Source organism: Hemicordylus capensis, chromosome 3, assembly GCF_027244095.1.
Source record: "Hemicordylus capensis ecotype Gifberg chromosome 3, rHemCap1.1.pri, whole genome shotgun sequence".
Classification (NCBI taxonomy): domain Eukaryota; kingdom Metazoa; phylum Chordata; class Lepidosauria; order Squamata; family Cordylidae; genus Hemicordylus; species Hemicordylus capensis.
The window spans coordinates 40,718,050-40,743,819 of record NC_069659.1 but is presented as its reverse complement, the minus strand read 5'-3'; the positions used below and the strand labels follow the sequence as shown (position 1 = coordinate 40,743,819).

Below are 25,770 nucleotides of genomic sequence, written 5' to 3'. Positions count from 1 at the left end.
CTCTCTGCTGAACATCTGTCATTATTAGATTATAGTCAAGCCAAGGAGAGCCTCAAACAGAGAGTCTTGGACAATGAACAACAGAACGATTTAAGCTCCATCCCAGAGACCATAAGAGGGCGCCTTGGTGATTTTAACAGGGAACCTGCTATCTATGTATTGTCCCTCTCTTTACCAAGCCACCACAGGGTTTTCCTCAGAGCAAGATATGACGCTTTACCATCAGTGGTTTTATCAGGAAGGTTTCTGAGAACCCCTCTGGCCAGTTAGTTATGCCCCTGCGGCTCAGGTGAGGTTGAATCTGTCCACCATGTGATGCTCTTTTGTCCTTTTTATAATGATAGCCAATAAAGTCTTATTTCTCCCTTGCTATCACGCTTTCCTGGCTGGACTGCTGAATTTTACACCACACTCCTCCTTGAAGATAAGAAACCTTCTACCACCTACAAGGTTGCCAAATTTTGTGCAGCTGCTGTTAAGATCCATCAACAGCTAATCTCCAGCCCTTCTTTTTAGATGCTGTTACATGAGGCTTCTATGTTGGTGTATTCTCTATGATTTACTTCTTACCTGAATGCCTTTTGGCTGGGAAAGCATTCTCTATTGTTGTTATCTGTTTGTATATATAACTGATCATTGATTGTAATAAAGCTATTCATTCATTCACAGAGAACAGCCAGGTATTGAAGACAACCGTGCATGCTGAGAACCAGAAGGGAAGTATGCCAAGAACACCAGGACTGTGCAGGGGGCATGCAGCGGGGTGAATCATAGGATCCAATCCTCTAGAAAATCCCCACCCACAAGGAAGCCAAGTATCGGCTTCTCTCACAATTATTTGCCTCTTTGCTTCTTCCTCCTGCAATGTTTTGCCACTCAACCTCACATCAGCAGAAAAATGATGCTTAAGGATCACAGGTTATTCATAATTTGGGAAACAACTGTGTGTTTGTGTGGGGTGGAATCTGAAGAGTTGTGCATCATCTGGAAAACCAGCACAAACAGTAAACAACAAGTTCTGGTAAGAACTAATCTGCCTACTTTCCTTTCACTAAAATCTTAATTGATAATTACCATCTTCACAAGTTAGCCCATTTCCATGTCAAACGTTCACACATCCCACCATTTTAAATTGGGGTGAAAGACCTAATCAAAAACTATGTCATTGAGGTGTCCCTATGTGTCACTTCTACTGTACCAAATTTGGTCCAAATCAGTCCAGGCATTGCAAAAGTTGGTAGAGGGGGACATGCACGCACAGAGAGCTGGGTGATCTCATAAGTTTACTTTCCTTAAACCAAAAAAGATGGAATATCTCACTATCAGAAAGTAGACAATTAATACTAGATGAACAATAGTAAGCAGGCTAGCCTTAAGTCAGGCACCTCATCCCCAGAACACTACTTTAATTTGGTTTAAAGGGGGAGAATGTACACATATTAACTTCCATTTTAAAAAGTAAACAGTTGTTAAATGAACAGGGAACAATGCACAGCAAGAACTGCACTAATATGCAAACAAGTTGGGACTTTTCTATTAACAAAGAACAAAAATATGATTGTGTACACTATCACATGCTGAAAAACAAAAAAACCTCCCACATTTTTATGTGCACACTCATTAGCAGAGATGGCATAACTAACTGGGGAAAATAAAAGCATGTCAACCAAATGATTGGAAGATGTGGCAATGGCAAACTGTGAATGCACCATTTCTGCAATTTATTATGGAAATTCTGCACATAAATTTGATAGATAAGTGAAATGGACATCGAGCATAGTCAACCCACAGAAGAATTACATAACAGAACAGGGGAAATCTATTCACCTGTAAACAAATATCTGTAGAAATATAACTCAAATGTGAAGTTTATATAGACACAAGCAACGTATTTACTACTGTCTCTATTCATACCTTTCCAAGAGCTGCGGCCTGATTTAAAATATTTTGTTTTAGGTCATCTGCTTTCTTCGAATGAAAAGAATTTCTTTGACTCTGGATGATAAACACTATTTCTTTTAATTCTGTGAATCAAAAATAAAAACAAAGGGCTGAAAAACCAAGTGAATGAAAATGCTATTGCAAGTAGTATATTGGAAAATATCAATTGTTCAGATAATTAACTTAAGCAAATAAGAGCACCTGGGCAGTAGCAGAACTTATAGAGCAAATAGAGTGAGGAGAAGTTTTCATTTTAGATCAAAAAAGACAAAATTGTCTAATTTGTCATTTCACATAGTGGAATACATTAACTAGTCAAAGATGTCAATCCATAAACACCATGGTGTGAAAAAAGCATAAACAGCTGATGCACAGTTCACAGCAAACTAAATTCAGAAACTGTTTCTATATTGGGATTATAGCAATTACTCTTTAACCTGAAGTAAACAGTTTTCATCAGTTAGTCATTTCTGCCGATGATGTATCATGCCCCTATAAAAACAAATCTAAATTTGTCTCATAGATGCAAAAAGAATTCAAATTAATCTTACAATTTCAGATCATTTGAACATTCTACTAAGCATACATAATAGAATCTACTAAAAAAAAATTTTTATTCCCATCTCCTCAATGGTTCACAAATGTCTAATATCACTAGGTTTTCAGGTGCCCCATGGTTCCCCCATAGTTTGAAAGTATGGTAAGTAAAATACATTGATATAGTTCTTTCTAAAAAGTGATGTAGTGATATCCAGTATTATTCATTAAACCAGCTGGTTGTCAATTCATACCTTGCAGCACAAAGGATTAACTAACAATGCTGCTGTAGATGCTATTGTATAAAGGCTCACTTTGTATCTATGTTGCTTATAACACCCCTGCTAACTTGGCAAAGAGGCACCTTTTAACGTACCTCCAGTGACTGTTACAGGTGTCTATCTGATGTTTCTTTTTAGATTGTGAGTCCTTTGGGGACAGGGATCCATCTTATTTAATTATTTATTATTTCTCTGTGTAAACTGGTGGCGCAGTGGTAAAACTGCCGCCCTGTAACCAGAAGGTTACAAGTTCGATCCTGACCAGGGGCTCAAGGTTGACTCAGCCCTCCATCCTTCCAAGGTCGGTAAAATGAGTACCCAGAATGTTGGGGGCAATATGCTAAATCATTGTAAACCGCTTAGAGAGCTCCGGCTATAAAGCGGTATATAAATGTAAGTGATATTGCTATTGCTATTGCTAAACTGCCATGAGCCATTTTTGGAAGGGTGGTATAGAAATCGAATAGCTAGATAGATAGATAGATAGATAAGATTATATATGAGAGGAGAGAGAGAATGAATATAAATAAACATATGTGAATCTAATGGGCTTAAGTTACAGAAAGGTAGATTTTGGTTGAACATTAGGATTACTTTCTTAATGGAAAACTGCAGTTTGACCAATTATTTGTGGCGGGAGAGGGCTCTTCCTTGCTAGAGGCCTTCAAGCAGAAACTGGGCAGTCCTCTATTGAGGATGCTCTAGCTCTTGATTTCCTGCACTGAGCAGGAGGGTGGGTCTAAATGGCCTATAATGGCCAACTCTGTGTAACTTCAGAACTTTTTCACTCAGTTTTAGATGTGAAGCCTTATTTTCTCTGAGCATCCATTTGCCCCTTTTGTCAAAATAGCTCCTCATTTAATCCTCTCTTTTCTACACTTCCTGTAGTACTGTACTATGCTGACAGGACCAGAACTGGGGATTGAGTGACAGCTACCTAATCTAGCCACTAGCATGCCTGAAATGTGACTGGTCCTGTCAGCATGCAGAGGCTGATAAACCGGACACATTGAGGAAGACCTCCCTATAAATAAGAAAAATAATAAATGAATGAATGATGAATTCCTGTCCCCAGAAGGCTCACAATCTAAAAAGAAACATAGACACCAGCAACAGTCACTGGAGGATCTGTGCTGGAGGTGGATAAAGCCAGTTACTCTCCTCCTGCTAAATAAAGAAAATCACCATGTTAAAAGGTGCCTCTTTGCCCAGTTAGCAGGGGTTTATGTTTTAGAAGTTTTTCTAGAAGATTTCTGAAGTTTTCATTTAAAGGTTAAAATGCTGCCCCAAACTGACATTCTATCACATTACAACATTTCAAATAACTGGTAAACCTAGTTGTATGCATTTCCTATGCAATCAAGTGCAATCTAGTTGGCTTTTAAAAGTAATATTTGGAAGCTTTTACAACAGGTTTGTGTAATAAATACCTACAACCTTTGCTACATTTCATATTCATGTCAACACCCACAAATTGACACATGCTAAAATCTACTGGGCAGCATCCAGACTAACCTTCCACTTTTGGAAATATGTTCCACTTACACAAAGGGGAGACTGCGATTTTCACCAATCAACCTTCCCTCTGATGCCCGGGAGGCATTAGGAGCAGAAGTAGGAAGGAGGGGGCAATCCACTATAATCACCGCTCCCCACCTTGGGTGAATTGAACATACTTCGAAGAATGGAAGAACAGTTTGACAGTTGTCTCTTGAAAACTATCTTCAGATTAAAGGATTTTTTTTTAAAAAAAATGTGAACGCTACACAATCAATTGGAGGATCTGAAGAATTAGATAAATTAATTCCAGCTTAGAATTCAAGCATTATGTTTAATCAGTATTCAGTAAAATGCAATATCATTTTACACGAACTCATTTATAAACTCATGACAGAATTTTTTTAAAAAAGCAGAATTAAGCAAATAAAAAGATGTTGCAGCTGTTAACAGAACCTTGCAACATTGGAATTTAGGAGCATACTATTAGAGTTAGAAAATCCTGTCATGTAATGAAACAAACAAATATAATGGAACTTACATAGTGGGAGACAGAGAGAATTTGCATGTGAGAAGAGAGGGGCAGACAATGATGTGGGCTTTCCAGTAACATTTCAGGAAAATCTTCCAGAAAAGTTTCCCCATGCAAATATTTCCTAATTTGCATAAAAACTACATAAAAATTTATCTTAGCAAAATTTACTATGCACATTTCCCTGACACCCTAAATGGATTATAGCCTGATCTGGCATGTATTTTATAGTGGGGTGGAAAGCTTTCTGCAAAAAGGAAAAGGGGGGGGGTCCCACTGAAAGTGTTCCTATATCGCTGGATGCAGGAATGCATAAATGGGTGCTGATATGAAACTGCCTTAAACCAAGTCAGACCTTTGGTCTGCCTCTCCAAGGTCACAGAGGTATGTCCCAACTCTGCTACCTGCATTCCTTTTTAATAGTAAATGCCAGGAATTGAACTGGGACCTTCTTCATGCAAAGCATGTATTCTACCACTGAGCTATAGTCCTTCTGATCCCTACACAATAAGTAGCACTTAGGTCTCCAATGACCCAAATAGATACTACACCTAATAACCTGACAACACATGAAATGTACAAAAAGGCTAACTTACCTTTGCTTATTTCACTTGAATTTTCATGTTTTTCAGAAGTCTGTATTAAGAAACCAAACACTACATGACAATGGAAACAATATAACTGCATACACATCACCAAAGAATCCAATCAAATGCTATGGATGTTATCAACACACTGAACAGCCAGAATTGTATAAAAATAATTTTCTGCCTTCAAGGACAAACACACCAAGTGTACATCATTATCATCCTTAGCATTTGTATAGTACATTTCAACTGTTTAAAAAGCTTCATGTATAACATCTCAGTAATCCTCACAAAAGCCCTGTAAAAGTAAGTAATTATTATTACCATATTGCAGATGGGAGCTGGAGAAGAGAATAATAGTTTGCCTTAGGCTGAGTTTGTCGTTCAGGTGAGGATTTAATCAATATCTCTGCTGATATTGTTGATTGCTATGTTATACCATTTCCAGTTTAACAGTGCTTATGTAATGCAAAACTCACTTTATTTTATTTTAGTTTAAGAAATTTAAAGTAGAGAAAGTTGTTATTAGGATCATTGTCACTATTTTAAAGTATCCTTTGTTATAATCAATTTGGACAAAATCCCTAAAAAGTCACAAAACAATCAAGAACATAGACCACTGAAGAGAACATTCTGCTTAGAAGCACTACATTCACATGTTATTTGCAGCCAAATACTTCTGAGGATATTAATCGTAGGGAAAGGCTCAAATCCAAATTCAATGGCAATAAATATGAAAACATTGCTGCAGATGCTAAAATAAAATCCAGTAATTGCATGTTATGTATATTTGTGTCAAAATTAAAGTTTTGTGTTTAAGAGCAAAGAGTATGGGGGACAATCACCCAGGAAACCAAGTTCTAAAAATATCTCAGCTGCTATTCAGATTTAAACTGCATGTGCTTAAGTTATAGTGGTGAAGTGGCCGAGTAGTAAAAGTGAAGAGGAAGCACTATCCAAATTCCATTATAAGATCATAGCATTTGAAGAGGTCCACTGGAGCAACTAGTCCAAGTCCGTGCCTTAAAGAAATCTACATACATCATTAAGCCATGGCCTGTGAACCAAATCGAACTAAACAACTCTCCTCTGTAACTGGCCTCTAGTCCTCTGCCATTTTCTTTCAGACTCTTTCTTCCCCATCCCTAAACTGGAGGCTTCCAATAGGCTCTGGTTCTACAAATGTCTTAATGGTGCACTGCATGAAGAACTGTAAAAAGGATGCTCCATGCACACAAACACAAAAGAACCATATGGAGAGACTAAGGCCCCTTTAGAAAACCGAAGTGCTAGAAGCTTTCTAAGAGTAAGAGGAGCTTGCAATCCCAAATGTGCAGCGGGAACAACTGGGAATAAGAGGCTAATAAAGCCTCTATTATCAGGAAAAACAATGGGATTGTGGCAGCTGAGGAAGGCTGGGATTTGGTTGCTCAAGTGCAAGCAAATGGGAGTGAGGCACCACTTGAATTCCTTGGGTTCTTCATGTTGAGTCAGTCTGCAGGGGTTAAACAATAGCAACCTGCCAGGGAATTTCAACTTTTTTTCCTTTAAAGCAGGTATGCCACTTCGGTCTCAAAGCTTCAGCTCAGGTACCCCATACTGATTTGTCTGAAAAGAGGGGAAGAAACACACCACCCACTTGGTACAGCTGTGACTATCTGTCAAGCCACACAGAAGGAATTTCTGATGGAAGTAGGGTGTTCCCATCTATTTGAGGCAACAAGCTCTGTACACATGATAGCACCATAGTACAATAACAGTAAGGCTATCAGATGGCTGGTGTGTTGTGCCTTCATCTCCCCTAGTTACTAGACTAGTGGATGTAGTTTTATGGTGGCTAATGCATTCTACAATACATAGGAAGGAACATAGGAAGCTGCCTCCTACCAAGGCAGACCACTGGATGGACCACCTAGCTCCACCTAATGACAGCAGTTCTCCAAGATTCCAGGCAGGAGTCTTTCCTAGCCCTACCTGGAGATGCCAGGAATTGAACCTGGGACTTACATGCAAAAGGGGTGCTCTATCACTGTTATGGCCCAATCCCCAATGTAAAGTAAGCTATTTTATTAATTAAAAGCAAATACCAAATTATAATAGCTTTCATTTGTGCATTTGAGGCAGCCTCGGAAGAAGTAGATGCATCTGTCCTTCAATCAAACACCATTTTTCATAATATATTTTCTTAGATAGAATTCTCAGCCTCATACAATAGAGCATAACGGTTGCTGTCATGTTATTGTGTACACCAAGGAGCAGAACTGCCCTTTCCTCATGAGGTTAGCCATATATATTGTAGGGATGTGCACAAAAGGGATTTTGTGTTTTGTTTTGAGCTTGAAACAAAACATAAACGGTCAAAACATTTCGTCAAAACAGCGGCTGACCCGGCACTTTCGATGGAATAGAACTTGAAACATTTCACATGTTTCAGCCACAGGGAACAATGTAGAAACTCGAAACACCCCATTGTTCCCCGTGGGTAGTTCCTAGGGACAGTAGGTTGGTTGGTAGGTGCTATCTACCACCCAACCCGAAAAAGAAATGGACAAGTTTAAAACAAATTTTTAACCTTTCCACAAAACAGCCATAGGATCCTATGGAGGTTTGAGGGAAAGGTTAAATATTTGTTTTAAATTGCCCACTTGTCCATTTCTTTTTGGTAGGAAGCACCCACCATGCCCTCCCATCCAACCTACCACCCAACCAACTGTCCATAGGGAGCTAAGCATGGGGAACAATGGGGTGATCCAAGTTTCCCCATTGTTCCCTATAGTCAGAACAAGCCACTCTCAAAAAGAGCACACAAATTTTCCATTGCAATTTACAATGCCTTTTGCAACCCTGCCTTGAAAAAACACTGCAGAAGCACACAGTAAAAGAGAATCTGCCCCTCCTCAGAACACACATTTCAAATACAGTCCAAAAATGGTGGGAAAAGGATCACTGACCCAGAATCCTCTGCCACCCACAGCACCTGCGCTGCAGTAACATCATTGGCACAAAATGCTCTCTCACACACAATTATGACTCCTTACTTCCTAGCATTGCAACAGCTGCCACGGCAGCACCCTTAGCAGCAAGCTTAGCCATAATCTCAACTAGAGCAGCTTCAACCACATTCTGACTTAGAAAACCTTGCATTGCAGATTGCAGAGCAGAGCAGAGCAGTGAGTGAATTGCAACTTTGTCTCAAGGCCAGACATGGAACTCATCACAACTATCACCAAGAAATATTTTACACACACACACACACACACACACACACACACACACCCCTGCCACTATCAATTTCTCACAACACTATCTCACAAACAGAACAAACCACAAATCAAGGAAGGAAGGCACTCAAGTTCTGCCTTTGTCAATCTGAGATCAAGCAAAACTAGATAGTTATAGTAGCAACAGCACAGCAGTGCTGAGAAAACCACAGAATCAAACTTTCTTTCTTTCCATACTGCCTGCCACAGAGACACAGGAGAACAGAGCAGTCATGGCCTGGGCAGCTCAGCTCTAAGCTAAGCTGTCTGAACAGGATGGAAGAAGCAGAAAGGAGATGTGAGTAGCACTCTAAGATATTCCCCCTGGGGGATGGGGCCTATCTCTGAGAAGAGCATCTACATGCTTGTGTGCATGCAGAAGATTCCAGGTTTCAGATATAGGGCTGAGGGAGAGACTCCTGCCTGTAACCTGGGAGAAGTCTGACTCTGTGTACAGTAGACAATACTGAGCTAGATGGACCAATCGTCTCACAAGAAACAAAGCATCTAGACTCTTACCATGAGAAGAACTATAAGGGCTCTCTATGCCTCTCAGTCCCTTTGAATACATTTTGAAACTCTCCCTTTGGTTTCCACTCCCTTCACCAGCCAATGGGGGCACAATTGCCCACGACAACACCTGATTTGTATGATAACAAGCCTGCCAAACAAGAAGCAAGGGGACTGCAAGTCAATCAGAAGCCAGTGCCAGAAAACCAACCAGCAAGGGGAAAGCAGGCCTTCAAACTGGTGCTAGAAATGTTCCGCTCAAAACAGAGTTGTTTTCTCCCCGAGCTCGAAACAGGCCCTTTATTTGAAAGGCATTTTGTTGCAAGCTCAAAACACTCAAAATGGCCCATTTCAATGTCGAAACATTTTGCACACCCCAATATATTGCAAAGACTGTGCTGGCCCTAGTCAGCTGCACTGACTGCTATTGGATCTGTGCAGACTGAAGCATCCCAAAGTCTGGAATGCAGGGATGGGAAGAGGTAAACAAACTCTTCTGATCCCCAAATTTCAACTTGCCTCTCCTAAACTCATGTTTCTTCCAGTCACTATGACCACATCATCCTGCTCCTTTACTGTTGGGTTGGTGATGCAAGGGTCACTCTGTAATAGTTTCAAGAAGTTTGTCTTACAGTTCAATCCCTAAGCATAATTTTATCCTTCCATCCTTCCCTACCTCCCATTCTCACCTCTTGTCAGTTCCATACGCCCACTTCTTTATTCATACCCAAGATGATGTATTTGAAGTGCTTTGAACACACTATAGCAAACTAAATATTATCATTTGCTCATTCCAATCTCTGTGCCTTCAGTCTTGTTGTTCTCCGTGTTTGAAAGAGGCTAATCCTCTGTTTTATCTGCCCATCTATTGCTTTTTGACATTCTGATCCCTGCTACTCATGGTCAGCCTCTTGCCGCTCCCCTCAGTTTTCTTTGCATAATGTAGACTACTCTGGTTATTTTTCTGTTCTGTACATCACACTGCCTGTGCTAGGAAATGGCATAAGGTTGATAGTTGTAGAAGAAACCACTATTGCCTGTTATGGACAGGTTTCTATTCCTCTTAGAATATCAAGTACACAGTGTAGAGTTTTCCCCTTGAGCCTCCTCTGCTACTTAATTCTTAGGCTATAGCAGTGGCTGCCTTTACCAGCATTGATTTGTAAGCCAACTATAACCTATCCTCTCACATTAGGACCATTTATTGGTCCCACTTAGATTACTGTAATGCGCTTTCTGTGAGGCTGCCTTTGCAGACTGCTCAAAAGCATCAATTGGTCCAGAATACAGCTGCTCAGTTGCTAGACAGAGTGTGAAAGCAAGATCTTATCACTCCAGTGCTGGTACAATTACTTTGGCTGCCTACTGGCTTCTGAGCCCAATGTAAAGTGCTTGCTTTCACCTTTAAAACATCGAATGACTTGGGCCTTAGAAACCTTTGGGAACACCCTCTCCACACATACATCCATGCTCATTAAGATCATTGGGGGAGGTCTTACTCCACATTTTATCATTTATTGTGATTAGATTAGAAACAAAGCAGTGCAGGTCTTGTCTGTTGTGGCACCCACTTTGGGAAACTCCTTCCCCTAAGATATTAGAGAGGGTTCAAACCCAATTGGCTTCAGCTGGCATATTAAAACATTTGTTTTCAAAGGCTTTTGCTGGATTCTGCTGTGCATATCAGATTATTTTACTGCTGTAATTATCTGCAGCAGTGTTAGTTTTATATAATAGTTTTTAGATGGTTAAATACCCTTCTGTTAGAAAGTAATAGATTTTATAAATAAATAACTTTTAAAATGAGATCCAACAGAAGGGGATATCTATCTCTAAAAAAAAGAAAATTAGGGTACCACATTTATTAGATATGGGAAAGAAGTGGGAAAATATTTAGTCACTATTCTGCTATTAACACTGGAATATGGGAACGCTTGTAAATGACACGCAGAATAAGCATATGTTCTTTCTTAATAGTAGCAATGTGGTTGTTGTCCCCTATCGATCCATCTCACGCTGTTCCTGAAATATGAGGATGTGGGAGATAACACAGGGGAGACCAATGGCATGGGGTCATCAGACTCTTGGAAATGACACTAGCATGGGAATTAATCATACAATTGGTGCTCCCACATGATCTCCCTGTACAACCATTGCCAGAGCAGTGAGGAATGGAGCTTTGTGCTGATAAGAACAGGCTCTAGAGAGAGGTTATTTGTACCACAATAGAAGCATAAATAGAAGCTTATAAAGCAGCTTACAAAACCAAAGACATGGAACACAATCTACCAAGCAGAGCTGCCAAACATTTCCATTTCAACAGGAAGTGTGTGCAACAAGCTTTGGAAGATTGTATGGACAAGCTTTGCTCCAGAGATGCTAGTGGCCTCCTGGAGGTGGGACATATATGATTTAGTACCTGTAGTAGAAGTTCAGTTGGGTCCTTTGCATCTTCAGCAGCAACATTTAGAGCCAAAGCTGGGGGAAAAGGAGTGGGGGGGGGGGAGAGAGAATTATTTACCTTTTTCTTAAAATGGTATCTCATTTTCAAATTTGACAAGTCTCTGTCTAAATAGGATAAAAAAGCAATTTAGATAATAGTATCTCTCTTAAATGTACAGAATGTCTGTAATAGTCTTATTCAACCACAAGACAATTTGCCATTTCAGAAATAGTATCATTCGCTATAGTCTGACAATTTTACTCTCATGCATCTCTGGACAGAAAATTGTTCTTTGATGTGGAGCCAATTTATTTTGGCTTCAAGTCAAAACAAATCCCATAAAAAACAGCATCTGGACACTAGCACTTCAGTTTGCTGAACGACATGCTAGCAAATGGGAGACTTTAATTTCTCTTTACCCTTAGGTTAAAGCTTGCCGTTATTAGAGAAAACCTCTTTCAACTTCAGGGTGAGAAGGAGTTCATGCTCTGGTTTGCCTGATGCCATGCATGAGGCTCTGTGTTAAACTTGGAGACTAACTGACTGAGCAAGTCAGTCAGTACCTCCTCATAAACTATACTAACACTGGGGGAAGCAAAGGGGTGAGTTCGATATGGGGCCAGGTAAGCTGGAGTTTGAAGAAGCAAGATAGAAAAAGCATTGACACTTTTGAACTTTGAAGTTCAAAAGTGGAGAAGACGTTTGAGGATACCATGGACAACCAGGAAAACAAACAAATGGATCATAGAACAAATCAATCCAGAATTTTCACTCCAGGCACAAATGACCAGGCTCAAACTATCATACATTGTTATGAGCCGCCCCGAGCAGTAAAGCTGGGAAAAGTTGAAGGAAAGAGAAGAAGGGGACATCCAGCAGCAAGGTGGATGGACTCGATTACAACAGCAATGAATGCACCACTGAGAGACCTTAAAGACCAAGTTGAAGACAGATCATCCTGGAGAGAATCTATCTATGTGGTTGCTAAGAGTCGACACTGACTTGACGGACACATCAATCAATCAATCAATCGGCAGAGCTGGCTAGGTCCACAGAACTACTGTGACTAGAAGGCAGCTAGAAAAATCATGTGGCCGGGAAGATTTAGTGATTTCTTGAAAGACAGCAGCAGAAGCTGGGCAAGCTACCTTCAGAGAGATTACAACCACAAGACAAATAGCCTCTTTCCTACGCAAGGATGAACAAGCTAAAATTGTGATCCTGCAGCCATTTTAAAGGTCAGATTTGCAACCCTGGGCTGCATTCTCAAAGCACATTCCAGATTATCTGACCCAAATCTCAGAGGGTTTCCTGCTGCTACCTGGGTCACTGCTATTGTCCACCTGCAGGAAATGCAGCAGACTCTGGGATATGTGGAGGGAAAAGAATTGCTCTCTGCTAAATAATGTTGTCCTCTTTCGCGTAATGTGTTGAAGTCAATATATGATGCTATGCTGCTGGTGGTATGCAAGTGGTGTGGCAAGACATCCAAACAGGTATCTAAGTTTAGGGTGAGAGCTCAGGCAAGTAGAAATCCTCTTTCAGTTTATCAACTCAGCTCTTGGGTGACCCAAAGTTAGCAACTACATGGCCTACTCCACTTCTGATCTCTCTCTTGTGAACTTCTGTTTTTCCTCAAAGTACTTAAAACAATGTTGAAATGTCATCCACTGGGAGGAAACAAAAAAAAAAAAAGGAAGAGAGCTGGTCTTGTGGTGGCAAGCATGAATTGTCCTCTTTGCTAAGCAGGGACCACTCTGGCTTGCATTTGAATGGGAGACTACATGCATGAGCACTGTAAGATAGCCCCCTTAGGGTATGCCCCGGGGCCGCTTTGGGAAGAGCATCTGCGTTACTGTGTACTTGCATGCAGAAGGTTCCAAATTCCCTCCCTGGCATCTCCAAGATAGGGCTGAGAGAAGCCGCTGCCAGTCTGTGTAGATCAGTCTGACTTAGTATAAGTCAATTACTATGTTTCTATCAACAGCCAATAGTCTCAGGCACATATAGTTGCAAGAACTGAGCAGAAGAGCAATCAACTCTGGAGAGTGCTTGATTCTACTCTACATAACCATAACCCTCAACTGTTGAACGCTAAGTATGGGATTGCGCTCAGGAATAAGGCATACATTGCCATGTGTAGAGCATGTCTTTGAAGTATGAACCATTTCAAGTTAAGTACTCATTTACATTAATTAACATGTTACACAAGAAGTTGATACTTTCTTGTTTTGGAAATATTCTGTATAACCTTATCTGATCTGCTGCTGTTGTCTTATTGTAAGAGTCATTTAAGAGCATCAAAAGAGACAGGTCAGGGAAGCAGAATAGAAACATTTTAGGAGATTCATTAAGAGTTTTTATTTCCACACTGTGTCATACTGTATTGGTCTGAGTCCTCTTTTAATGGCAGTTTCAGCTGCAATATTGCTGTCTGACTGATGGTTAAAGAGGCAAGAGTGAGAGTATAACAGGAAGGGGAGGGATTCATCAATAATCCCTTTAAACTGGCTTCTAAATAGCAACCCAACATTCACCACATATTGAAGCCATATACCCTAGCTACCACCGTAGCTACCTTCTGTATATTACACATATGGTGCCTGAGGACAACCACTACACTTACACAGGTTGCTGGACAGCAGCGGAAATTAGGCTACTAGGTGGAGTAAGTTACATGCCCATATCAAGGGAAGTCCACATGGTCCACCTTGCTTTTCTCTGCACCACTGTGCAATTCCATGCTTTGTCTTTTCAGCCATGCAAGGAGGTCTAATGCCAGCTTTGCAGATTGTGCAGACTGTGTATGTATTTACTGCACACATTTAGCATATGAACCACGGATAAAAATGTTTCCTGTCTGTCACTACAGTATGTAAACCTATCAGAAGAATCACCAAATGTTTATGATGGTGGTATACAATGCTTGTCTTAAAATATTAAAAATTATATATTACAAAATGGTAGCTTGTTGGCTGGCAGGCCGGCCAGTCTTTTGGGAGTTAATAATTGGTTGATAGGTGTCCAATGGATGTATCTTGAATGGCTCCAATTATTTGAATGAGTGAAATTACAATGAGTCTAGCAAAAGAGCATGTAGGACCCACCTCAAAGGAAGGGCTGAAAGTGACTCTGTTCTCCCTTCCCTACTCCTCTGCAAGGGGTGTATATGAAGCCAGTGTGAAAAAAGAGCAGACAAGCTGCTGTTGGACAGAGACCAGAGATTTTAGGCTGAAAGGGAAGTGGCCAGGCAGGGCCTGCATCATCTTAGAATGCAATGGCCGCTCAGTGAGAAATGGATGCAATCTCTTGCTGACTGCTAAGAACAATATGATATCATCCCCATATCCATCCAAGGCTCAACCAGTGTATAAATAAATGAGATATTACACAGGCATCAAAAGCGTGCAGTGACTTGACTCTTCTTTCAAGGGAAACCAGAATCCAAGTCATGATGTAAGTACCTAGAACTTCTCACTGCTCTCTCGCACCTCACATTGTATTTGACATTGCAGATTTACTAACATCCCACAAAAATCAGTGTCCGTTAAACTGGCATCTAAATAGCAACCCAACAGTCACAACATAGTGAAGCCACCATTATAATGAAAACTAATGTCAATGCATACAAATTAAAAATAGGATGTATTTATAATTAAACATCCTCAAAGAAGATCTGAATTCATTAACTTCTCTTCCTTTAGAATCTCTACAAGTGGATACCAGGCTCCAATAGACACATCCCAAGTCAAACTAGGATCTGTCTGGTTACAAAAATGCCTCCCACATGTCTCTCCAGAACACAATGGAATTACTCAGTATGTAAAATCTAATGGTACTTCATTTTCAGATTTGACAAATTATGCCTAAAGAGGACGAGAAACCAATTTAGATAGTAGGAGCACAGGAACAAAGCTTGGGAAATCATGTGGAAAGCCTCATATCTTGTCAATTACCATCTAATTACACTTGTATACCTATTCTATGTCATCTCTTGAAACAGAATCTAAGGCTGCAATCCCACTAAAATATGAAATTTACTTTTGACTAAATATAGTTGGGATTACACTGCAAGTCTTAACTGCATTTCAATTTCACAAAAGAAGAATCACCCCACCCCCAGGCTCAATTCAAAGTGCAGGTTCTAACCTTTAAAGCCCTAAATGGCTTGGCACCGAGTTACCCAAGAGAGCCTTGCCCCATGTCACAACCCGGACCTTAAAATCTTCTTCAGAGGCTCTCCTCCGAGTGCCCCTGCCAAACGAGGTGAGGCTACTAGGGAGAGGGCCTTTTTAGTGGTTTCGCCCCATTTATGGAATAGCCTCCCCAGCAAGGTTCCCTGGCTTCATCACTTTGTTCTTTTAGACGCCAGGTAAAGTCCTTTTTGTTCACTCAGGCCTTTTAAACTCTGATTTTCAAATTTGATTTTTAACTGATTTTAAAAGTTTTTAAAGTGCTTGTACTGTATTTTGTATTGTCTTTCCCCACTTTTGCTCTGTTATGATTTAATGTGTTATGTGCTTTTATTTCATGTTTTAATGCTGTGCTGTGAGCCACCCCGAGAACAATTTGTTATGGGGCAGCGAAAGTTTTTATTATTTCTTGTTTACACAGTCAGACAGGTGTTATTGACTGGTTTGTTTTATCCAGACATTGAGTCCTTCCCAAGGACCTGGGATGGCTGACTTTTGTTATCAACGTTGTTGCTGTTATTATTATTATTATTATTATTATTAATTAGTTTGCACCTGCAAGTCAACTTTGTTCTCTATTTTAGAAATTGCAGTTTTAAGGTCAACACACAAATCTGCTTTAGAGAGACTGTGAATTTACCTAGGAAACAGTGTATTTCATGGGAAAATGCAGAACTTCTACATAAACATGGTACTCACGATTCTTGGGTTTTTGCATGCAAGTGGGAGGCAACAAACGGAGATGTGAACATGCTGCTCAGATTAAAGAAATGCTGCCAGTCTCATCATAACTTTTAAATATCTCATGCAGCACAGTGTCTACAATTTATAAAATATTAAAGCACGTGAACCCTGGAACAAATCAAGGATTACATAGCTAGCCTGGATAAGAGGCCAACTATTTTATAACTCCAACACTACAGAGAAAATCCTATAAGGAATTATTTATAACTTCTCTCTATCAGTCATTTCTGTATTGGTAAGAATATATGAACTCTTTTCCTTCTTGTTTAATCTGGCATTTCTGCTCTCACTCCTTGGACTAAAACGCAGAACAATTCTCACACTTGCTGCTCCAATGTTTAAATTCACAAAGCAAGTCCAAGTGGTTATTATTGATTACAGTGTTGCTTCCACTTTCTCTTTTTCATTTCTTTCATCTCATAATTCTGCTTCTTAAATTATACACCTTAGTGGATATCTTTTTGAGCCTTGCAATACACAGGAATGCTGGGGAAACAATCGAATTAACTGCAAAAAATATTCCCTAATGATAGTGAATGATTAAATTGGAGCTTCTGCCTCAACTACACACACACACAAGCTTATTTTTATATCTGTCAGACTAAAGTAGCTGAATATCTGAAACAGGTTTATGTTTACAAATATTATATGTTGCAAAAAAGAAAGAAAAAGCTGAGATTGTCTATTGCTGTAGGGCAGTAGCAATATACTAATATACCTGCTCCCACTTTGACAGAAATGAGAAAATACCTAAAAATGTTCTGGCCTTCTTCTGGACAGCATTGCATACTTTAACATGCAATTGGGGAGGTCCTATAGTTTCAGATCCAGCTTCTTCTATAGCATTCACTAACATGAACCTATTGATTGTACCCTCTGTTCACTGTGCACAATCTGGTGCAAGAGTGCACGGAAATGGTACCCCCACTAGTTGTCTTTCAATCTTCTTTTCCTTAGAGGCTTTCCAAAACTGTGGCCAAGGCAGAAAGCCTTGGATCGGAATACATGCTTGAGAGCCAAGCTTCAGAAACAATGAGTTGGAGTTTTTCTTTCTTACTTCCCTGTTCGAGATTGTAGTGGTAGAAATAATATATATATTATCAGCTTGTTGACAAGTCTAGTTGGTTTGATCTAGCACAGCACACAAGCTGTGTGTTTCTTCTCAGCGAGAAATTCTCACCTTAAGGCTTAACTAGGAAGTATCAGCAGCCATTCTACTATCATAAGCCAAGGGAAGCTCTTCTAGCAGATGTGGTATATTTTAACCTCTCTCAATCTTTGCTCCCGTTATGTCTGTTTCCCCAGATAACAGAAATAGAAATAAGAATCTAAGGAAGAGATCAGATCTGCCAGTTATCAGCACTGCCTGATAACATTTTATACTCACACATTTCTAAAAGAGTTTTTCCATTTTTATGTTTAAGCTATTTCCAATGCAAGAACTGGTGTGGGAAATAGCACTATAAAATGGAAAGAGAAATGAAAACTCCTCTTCACTTTTCAGTAAGTCAAACACCTTTTTAAAAGTGCCATCTTGTGAGTACCAACAGAAGGCTATTATGAAGTTTATTCTGCAATAATAGAGAGCTATTTTAAACATTCCTTTTTAAAACCAAAAAGCTGTCATTCTATTGAAAGATTGTTCTATTAAATTCTTTTTTTAAGAAATGGTAAAGAAAGTATCTATTCATTTGCATATACCCTGCTGAAGCATCTTAAAATGGATCTTCCACTCTATCTTCTAGCTCCTGACCACTTTGAGATCTGTTTATAGCAGCACATCAGACCATTCTGTTTATAGCTGTTTATAGCTGTGCCATCAGACCATTCTCTAGAATATTTTCCAAGCATAGTACACTTGGAACTACCAATGGCCATAAAACACTGTCTTTTCTTTTTAGTTTTCAGTGAGACACAGTACAGCTCTAAAGTAGTTCACTGGTACTACTTGGACCAGTGCTCTTTAACTTGTTCATAAATGATCTAGAAGTTGGGATAATCAGTAAAGTTGAGATAATCAGTTTGGAAACCACCTAGAGCCTTTGGAGTCAGGCGGTATATAAATTAAACAAACTAACAAAACAAAGTGACCAAATTTGCAGAAGACACTAAATTATTTAGGGCAGTAAAATCCAAAGCAGATTGTGAGGAGCTCCAAAAGGACCTCTCCAAACTTGGGGAGCAGGCGACAAAATGGCAAACACAAAATGGCAAAATGCAATTCAATGTAAGCAAGTGTAAAGTGATACATATTGTGACCAAAAAAACCACAACTTCACTTATACACCAATGGAGTTTGAGCTGTTGGTGACTGACCAGAAGAGAGATCTTGGGGTTGTGGTGGACAGCTCATTGAAACTGTCAACTCAGTGCATGGCAGCTGTGAAAAAGACCAATTCCATGCTAGGGATCATTAGAAAGGGAGTTGAAAATAATGATAATACTATAATGCCCTTATACAAATCCATGGTGTGGCCATATTTGGAGTACTTCATGCAGTTCTGGTCACCATATCTTAAGGAGAACATTATAGAACTGGAAAAGATGCAGAAGAGGGCAACTAAGATGATCAAGGGACTGAAGCCTTTGCCTCCTTATGAGGAAAGGCTACAGCATCTGGGGCTTTTTAGTTTAGAAAAGAGGAGACTACAGGGAAACATTATAGAGGTGCATAAAATTATGCATGGAGTCAAGAGAGTGGACAGAGAGAAAAGGAAAGGTGGTTCGCTAAGTATTCTTCAGTTACGGTTTTCTGCCCCTGTGGCTTTGGCCTCCTGGAAACGGTTACCCATGTTTTGTTATATTGTTCTTTGTATCAAAGTGTTAGAGAAGAACTTATTTCCCCCGTTCGTTAGATTTCTTGGGAGGTCTGAGCTTTTTTATACACAATATTGCCTTGCGGACACAAGCTGTGAGATCACAAAAGTGGTGGCCAAATTTTTTTATGTTGCTATGAGATTAAGGTCTCAATTTTAGTAGTAGTTTTACTGTTTTTAAAGTAATCTGTCCTGGATGCTTGTATACTGTTTTATTGTGTGTAGTTATCAGCCACTATTTGTGTATATTAGTTACATTTGTTGTTCTGGTTTTTTATCTTTTGGCTGGCCTATGGCTGTAATAAAAACTGACTGACTGACAGAGAGAAAATGTTCTTCCTCTCTCACACTAGAACCAGTGGTCATCCTATGAAACTGAAGCTGGAAAATTTAGGACCAACAAAAGGAAGTACTTTTTCACACTGATTTTTCAATCTATGGAATTCTCTGCCATAGAATGTGATGATGGCCACTAGCTTCGATGGCTTTAAAAGGGGCTTAGACAAACTCATGGAGGACAGGTCTATCAATGGCCACTAGTCTGGTGGCTGTGGGCCACCTCCAGCCTCAGAGGCACGATGCCTCTCAATACCAGTTGCAGGGGAGCAACAGCAGGAGAGAGGGCATGCCCTCACCTCATGCCTGTGAGCTTCTCAGAGGCATCTGGTGGACCACTGTGTGAAACTGGATGCTGGACTAGATAGGCCTTGGGCCTAGTCCAGCTGGGATGTTCTTATGTTAAGAATGATGCCAGCCAACCAAGCTGGTTGGGTTTCCTATGCCTCTCCCTGTATCATGCCTAAGTATTGCACACCTGCCTAATACCACAGGAAAAAACAATTCACATTCACCAACTTCAGGGCTGCAGATCCCAGTCTGTTGAAAAGCAATGTGAAATCACAGTTATTTAAAAAGGGTTAATACTACATTACAATTAGGAAAGGTATGTTGCAACAGTATCATGGTGCATGCACTACAATATGTGCTTTCTCTCCAACACATTCTGTCCCAGAAAAATTATCTGCCATTTTGAGTGTACAGAATTTGTTGGATTTGAAGGGGTCCTTGGCTGTCTTTGCACAAAAACCCTGCTTGAACACAGACCTCTCAACTATATGTTCAAATTCTGCCTCTCACTACTTACATAAGAACAGTCCTGCTGGATCAGGCCCAAGGCCTATCCAGTCCAACATCCTGTTTCACACAGTAGCCCACTGGATACCTCTGAAAAGCCCCCAGGCAAGATGTGAGGGCATGCCCTCTCTCTTGCTGTTGCTCCCCTGCAACTGGTATTGAGAGGCATCTTGCCTATGCCACCAAACTAGCAGCCATTGTATAGACCTGTCCTCCATCAATTTGTCTAAAACCCTTTTAAAGGGTTTTAAAACCATCCAATCTGGTGGCCATCACCACAAAAGCCGCTACTTCTTCTCTAAAAGGCACTGGGCAAGTCTCTAACGATAGCAAATGAATCCAGAAAGAACAGCTAATGCTGTCAACATCCAACAGCTGAACAGTGACGCCCACATTAAAGTCTTCACTTTCTTGAACTTGTCTGAGGTCTTTTAAAATGAAGTCTGTTCTACTGTGCTTCAAATAAAGCATGGCTAAAACAGACAAAAAATGCTGCTTTTATTCAGCAGTGTTATACTTTCCCTTTTCCTGAAGACAGACCAATGAAAGAAGAGGGAGAGCAGGTTCACATGGACATGTAGCATACTTTAAATGCCCCCCAAGTACAGATTCTCATGAATGGAAAGGGCTTGCAAAGAAATAGGTTTGAGAGTGCCTACAGTAAATTTTTTCATTTGCAGTTTTCCTACCTGCAAGGAATCAGGCTAATTGGAACTGCAATGTATTTGCCCAGATTTTTTATTCATTTTCTGTCTCCTATAACTGACATTTCGACTTTTACAATTGCATAGTGTTCATCATTTAACAAAGTTGCATGGTGCTCATCATTTAACAAAAGCCCAGTTCCATTTGTCTGTTCAATAGTACATGTGTTTTTTTAATCTACTCTCACATCTCTATTACTAGAGACATTTTCACAATCGACTTCTTCTTTGTTATTGCTAAGAAAATTCAGGATCTTTGAAAAAGAAGCAGCCAGGAGCAGTAAAACAACAAAATCAATCAATCAGTTTTTTACAGTTAAGTTTTTATATCAACTCTTGATGGCTGCTACATATAGCAATTGCCTGTGACCTAGCCAAATAAGATTTGCTAGTTTCGTAACTGATTGGAAGGAATTAGGCTCCATGATATTCATAACACATATTTAAATACCATGAATTAATAACATACAGAATCTCTGTGTTTAATATACATTGGGGGAGAAATAATTAACTGATGTCATATTTTTATTACTATGATTTTTCTTCAGCACCTAGGACATGACCTAATGCTCTCTGAAACAGGCACACAATTCCTATTTTGCATGTAAACAGGAATCTATTTACATAGATTCACCACCAGCCTCAGAGGCAAGATGCCTCTAAATACCAGTTGCAGGGAGAAACCGCAAGAGAGAGGGCACACCCTTACCTCTTGCCTGTGGGCTTCTCAGAGGTACTGGTGGGCCTGGGCCACTGTGTGAAACAGGATACTGGACTAGATAGAATTTGGGCCTGATCCAGCAGGGCTGTTCTTATGTTCTTCTTAGGTAAATGGTTGTCAGTCCTTTGTGCCCTATGTGTCTGGAGAGCAAATGGGATTCTCTTGGGCCACTATTGGTCCTGCCTCATTTCTTCATAAATTAAAGTGAGCCTCCAGTTTTATTATTTTTATTTTTTAAATACTTTTTATTCAATTTTTCACAACATAAGATACATACACGCACACACAAAAAGAAAAAAGAAAAACACAAACAAACAAACAACATGAAGACTTCCATACCATCATTAGAACAAGTATCAGTTACAATACCCAAGTCTTGCCTGTAATTTAATCATTCTCCCCCCCCCGATAAATCGTACGAAAATCAGCTCTAGGGCATTTTTAAAACATTAAGTGAGCCTCCAGTTTTAGATCAAGTAAGGTGTACTGCTTCACTCACATTCCTAAATATAAAAAGTTGCCAGAGAAATATATTGATAGGTTAGAATGGAATAATGCAGGAAAGAAAATAGAAAAGCAACCTATTCCCACCACCAAGAATCTATTTACCCAGCAGATATCTGGTGTGATACAGTCACAGTAATATTCTGATAAATAAACATGATCATAAATGCCATTCCTGCCATTAATGGAAACTAAAAATCCCATCTTTTCAAACATGAAACCTAAAGCACACTTTGTTTAATAAACAGTACATCATTATATGGAGGAGAAATGGGCAACATATACTCAAATCACCAAAGACAAGTTCTGGCTCTTCTCCAATCCTTTTTAGTGGCAGGGATGTAAGCTAACGCTCTGAGACCCTTTAAACATTACTCTGACCATGTGTAAACCGTTCTTGTGATAAGAATGCTGCTGCAGTTCTTGTGAAACTGGGGTAACCTTTCAAACAACAGACTTCAACCTTTTCAAACACAAGACCCAGCAATGCATAGAGGACAGCAGGGCCTCAACAGCAGCAGTCTTGGCCCCTGCCATATGCATGTCAAATGATGACTGGAAATACCAGTGTTCAAATTGCCACACAGTCATGTCATTGGCCGGCCTTGGGCCAATCACACTTTCTCAGTCAGGAGTGTAGCAAGGCTGCAGTGGACCCTAGGACAAAAGTGAAGAGGGGCCCCCACCCCCACCTTTATTCTCCTCTCCACCCTATGCCTTTGCTGTAGACGAACTGTAAGAACATGATGAAAAGCAAAACATTTCCATCAGTCCCTTTCTCTCACTTCTATGAAAATAATCTCACACATTCCCCATGCACACAGATACTTTGACTGACACACACACTTGGTCATGTGCATTCCCCTGGCTCAGGAATATATATTGTTCCATATATACCTACTACCTTTTGAAGTTGAGATGAGTCCTCAGCATGCCAGTGATTTGGGGGAGGTGGGAGGAGGAGAGTGAAGAATGAGCTATCACCCAGCCAATGGGCTCCCGTCCCTCAGGGGCCCAGGAACATTTAGGGAAATAGAAAGCTGCCTTCTACCGAGACAGACCATTGGTCCATCTAGCTCACTATTGTCTACACTGAAGGGCAGTGGCTTCTCCAACATTAAAGGAAGGAGTCTCTCCCAGCCCTATCTGGAGATGCCAGGGAGGGAACCTGAAACCTTATGCATTCAAGCCGGCAGATGCTCCTCCCAGAATGGCCCCATCCCCTAAGGGGAATATCTTACAGTGCTCTCATGCAGTCTCCCATTGAAATGCAAAGCAAAGTGGACCCTGCTTAGCAAAGATGACAATTCATGTTTACTACCACAAGACCAGTTCTCTTCCCATTTATTGCCCCCCCTCCCCCGCTCAGTTACAGCTATGCCCCTGCTCTCAGCTTAACCCACCTCACAGGGTAGTTGTGTGTGGAAGGGAAAGTATATTGTCCTGAGCTTCTTGGGGGAAGCGCAGGATATAAATGTAATAGATGAAACAAACAATGTTCTGGAGGAGCAGCTTGAACATATGAAAAGGGCTAAGCGTGGCAGCCTCTCACAGAAGAGCAGCACCCACGCGGCTCAGAGACTTTTTAAAGGGCTCCTCTGCGTGGGAGCATACTAAGATCACTTAAGATTGATTAATCACCCCTTACACACACGCACACCTTTAACCACCACCTTGCCCGCCGTTCTCCAGATAGGCGCATGAAAAGGGGGGACTTTTCCTTAGTCTTCCGGGACGCACTTACAAGTAGAGTCAAGCGCCGGTTCTGAGCAGAGGCAAGAACGAGGAGTGTGAGGAACTGGGCAAGGCTTCGGCGGTTGCTCCGGATTAATGCTCCTAAAGCAGAAGCGGCGCCCGCGCACTCACACACATACACGCACACACGCCGCCCCTTGCAAAATAACTAGCAGGTTTATTAGGGCAGCTACTCGCACAGGCTTCATCCAGTGCAACATCTGACAAAGCGGGCTCTACGCCGCGGAAACTTACGCCACGATGGACCCGTTAGTCTATTAAAAGGCGACACAGGAACAAGACCTTTTTTTTTTTTTTAGAAATAAAAATTGTGCCTGCTGTAATACACTCACGAGGCTTTGGATATGTATGTATGTATGTACGTATGTATGCATCCATGCATGCATGCCCACCCCACCCCCGTCTAAACTCTCAGAAGAGCAACAAGAGTGCCAGATTTAAGACCCGGGACCACGACCACCACCACCACCTCCTTCTCCTCCTCTCAGCCCGGTGGGCTAAATCATGAAGGGAAACGGACGGAAGACTAAAGCCTCGCAACAGCCGCCGAGAACGCCAAGGGGCGAGGGGGAGGCGGCGGCGGCGGGCGACTTCCCTCCGCGCTCCGACAGTCAGTCCGTCCATCCCACTAACAAACTTCAAGGAAGGGCGAAGCTGCTCTCTCCGCATCCGGTTCCCCTCGCGGGCAGCCTGAGGGCGGCGACTCGCTCTGCTCGCGGCTCTTCGGCCGGTTTTGTGTGTGCGCGCGTTTCCCCCCCCGTTCTTCGTCCCATCCCTTTCTTTTTCCCCGCCCAGCAAGAAAGCGGAGGAGGAGGTTTCTTTTCGTTCCCAGCAGCAGCCGCTGCAAAAGCGGCGCACCACAAAATGTCCCCGGTCCGCTCCAGCTACTCACCCCGGGTGCAGAACAAGAGGAACAGCAGGCAGGCGGCTGCGGCGGAGGGCAGCGGAAGGCAGCCGCGCGGCGGAGACGGAGACGGCGCCTCTTCCCTGCGCGGCATTCCGGCAACAGCAGCCGCCGCTCGCAACTGCGAGGAAGAGCGGCGGGGAGAGACGGCGCGTCCTGGTCGCTCTCCGCCTTCTGCAAGCAGGAGCAGAGCTGACTCCGAGCGGCCTCAGGAAGGTGCTGCTACAAACGCCCAGCAGAACCAGGCGCCGGGAAACCTCCAGAGGGAAAGACAGAGTGAGAGTTGGAAGCAGCGGCGCCACCTAGCGGGGGAAACGGCCGCTCGCCTCATCTGCGAGACAGAGGCTCAAGTCCTCTGAGCAGCGTTTCTCAACCTTTATCCCGAGGCACGCTTACATTAAAATAACAACCAACCTGGGGCACTCCGCCCTCCTCCAGCACACATACTTTTAAAATCGCAGCTGTTTTTAAACTTTAGCTTCGTTTTTATTTTTAGATTTTTAAAAGTTATCTTTAATAGCCAGCCGTAGCGTTCCTCCTAAAGGTGACTTCACCCCGACCCCATAATGCACCAAAGGAGGAGGTGTCACTCCCAGGGCATAAGAGAGCAAACAAGTTTCAAAAGCACAGGCACTTTCCCGGACAGCAGGCTTAACCGCGGGTTTACTGCGAGGCTTAACTGCGGAGTTTCCCACACAAGGCTTTTA

The 25,770-nt window shown here is 41.4% G+C and overlaps 1 protein-coding gene across 1 annotated transcript in view; it reads right to left on the bottom strand.

Annotated features, from left to right (window-relative positions):
* The window catches only part of B3GLCT (beta 3-glucosyltransferase), a 139,239-nt gene extending 113,825 nt beyond the window's left edge, over positions 1-25,414 (bottom strand). The window contains exons 1-4 of the mRNA XM_053310801.1: positions 25,052-25,414; positions 11,565-11,623; positions 5,385-5,424; positions 1,915-2,024 (exon numbers count right to left, since the gene is read on the bottom strand). Coding sequence (XP_053166776.1) covers positions 1,915-2,024; positions 5,385-5,424; positions 11,565-11,623; positions 25,052-25,157 — 315 coding nt within the window. The 5' untranslated portion in view covers positions 25,158-25,414. The remainder of the gene's footprint in view (positions 1-1,914; positions 2,025-5,384; positions 5,425-11,564; positions 11,624-25,051) is intronic.
* Positions 25,415-25,770: the final 356 nt, after the last annotated feature.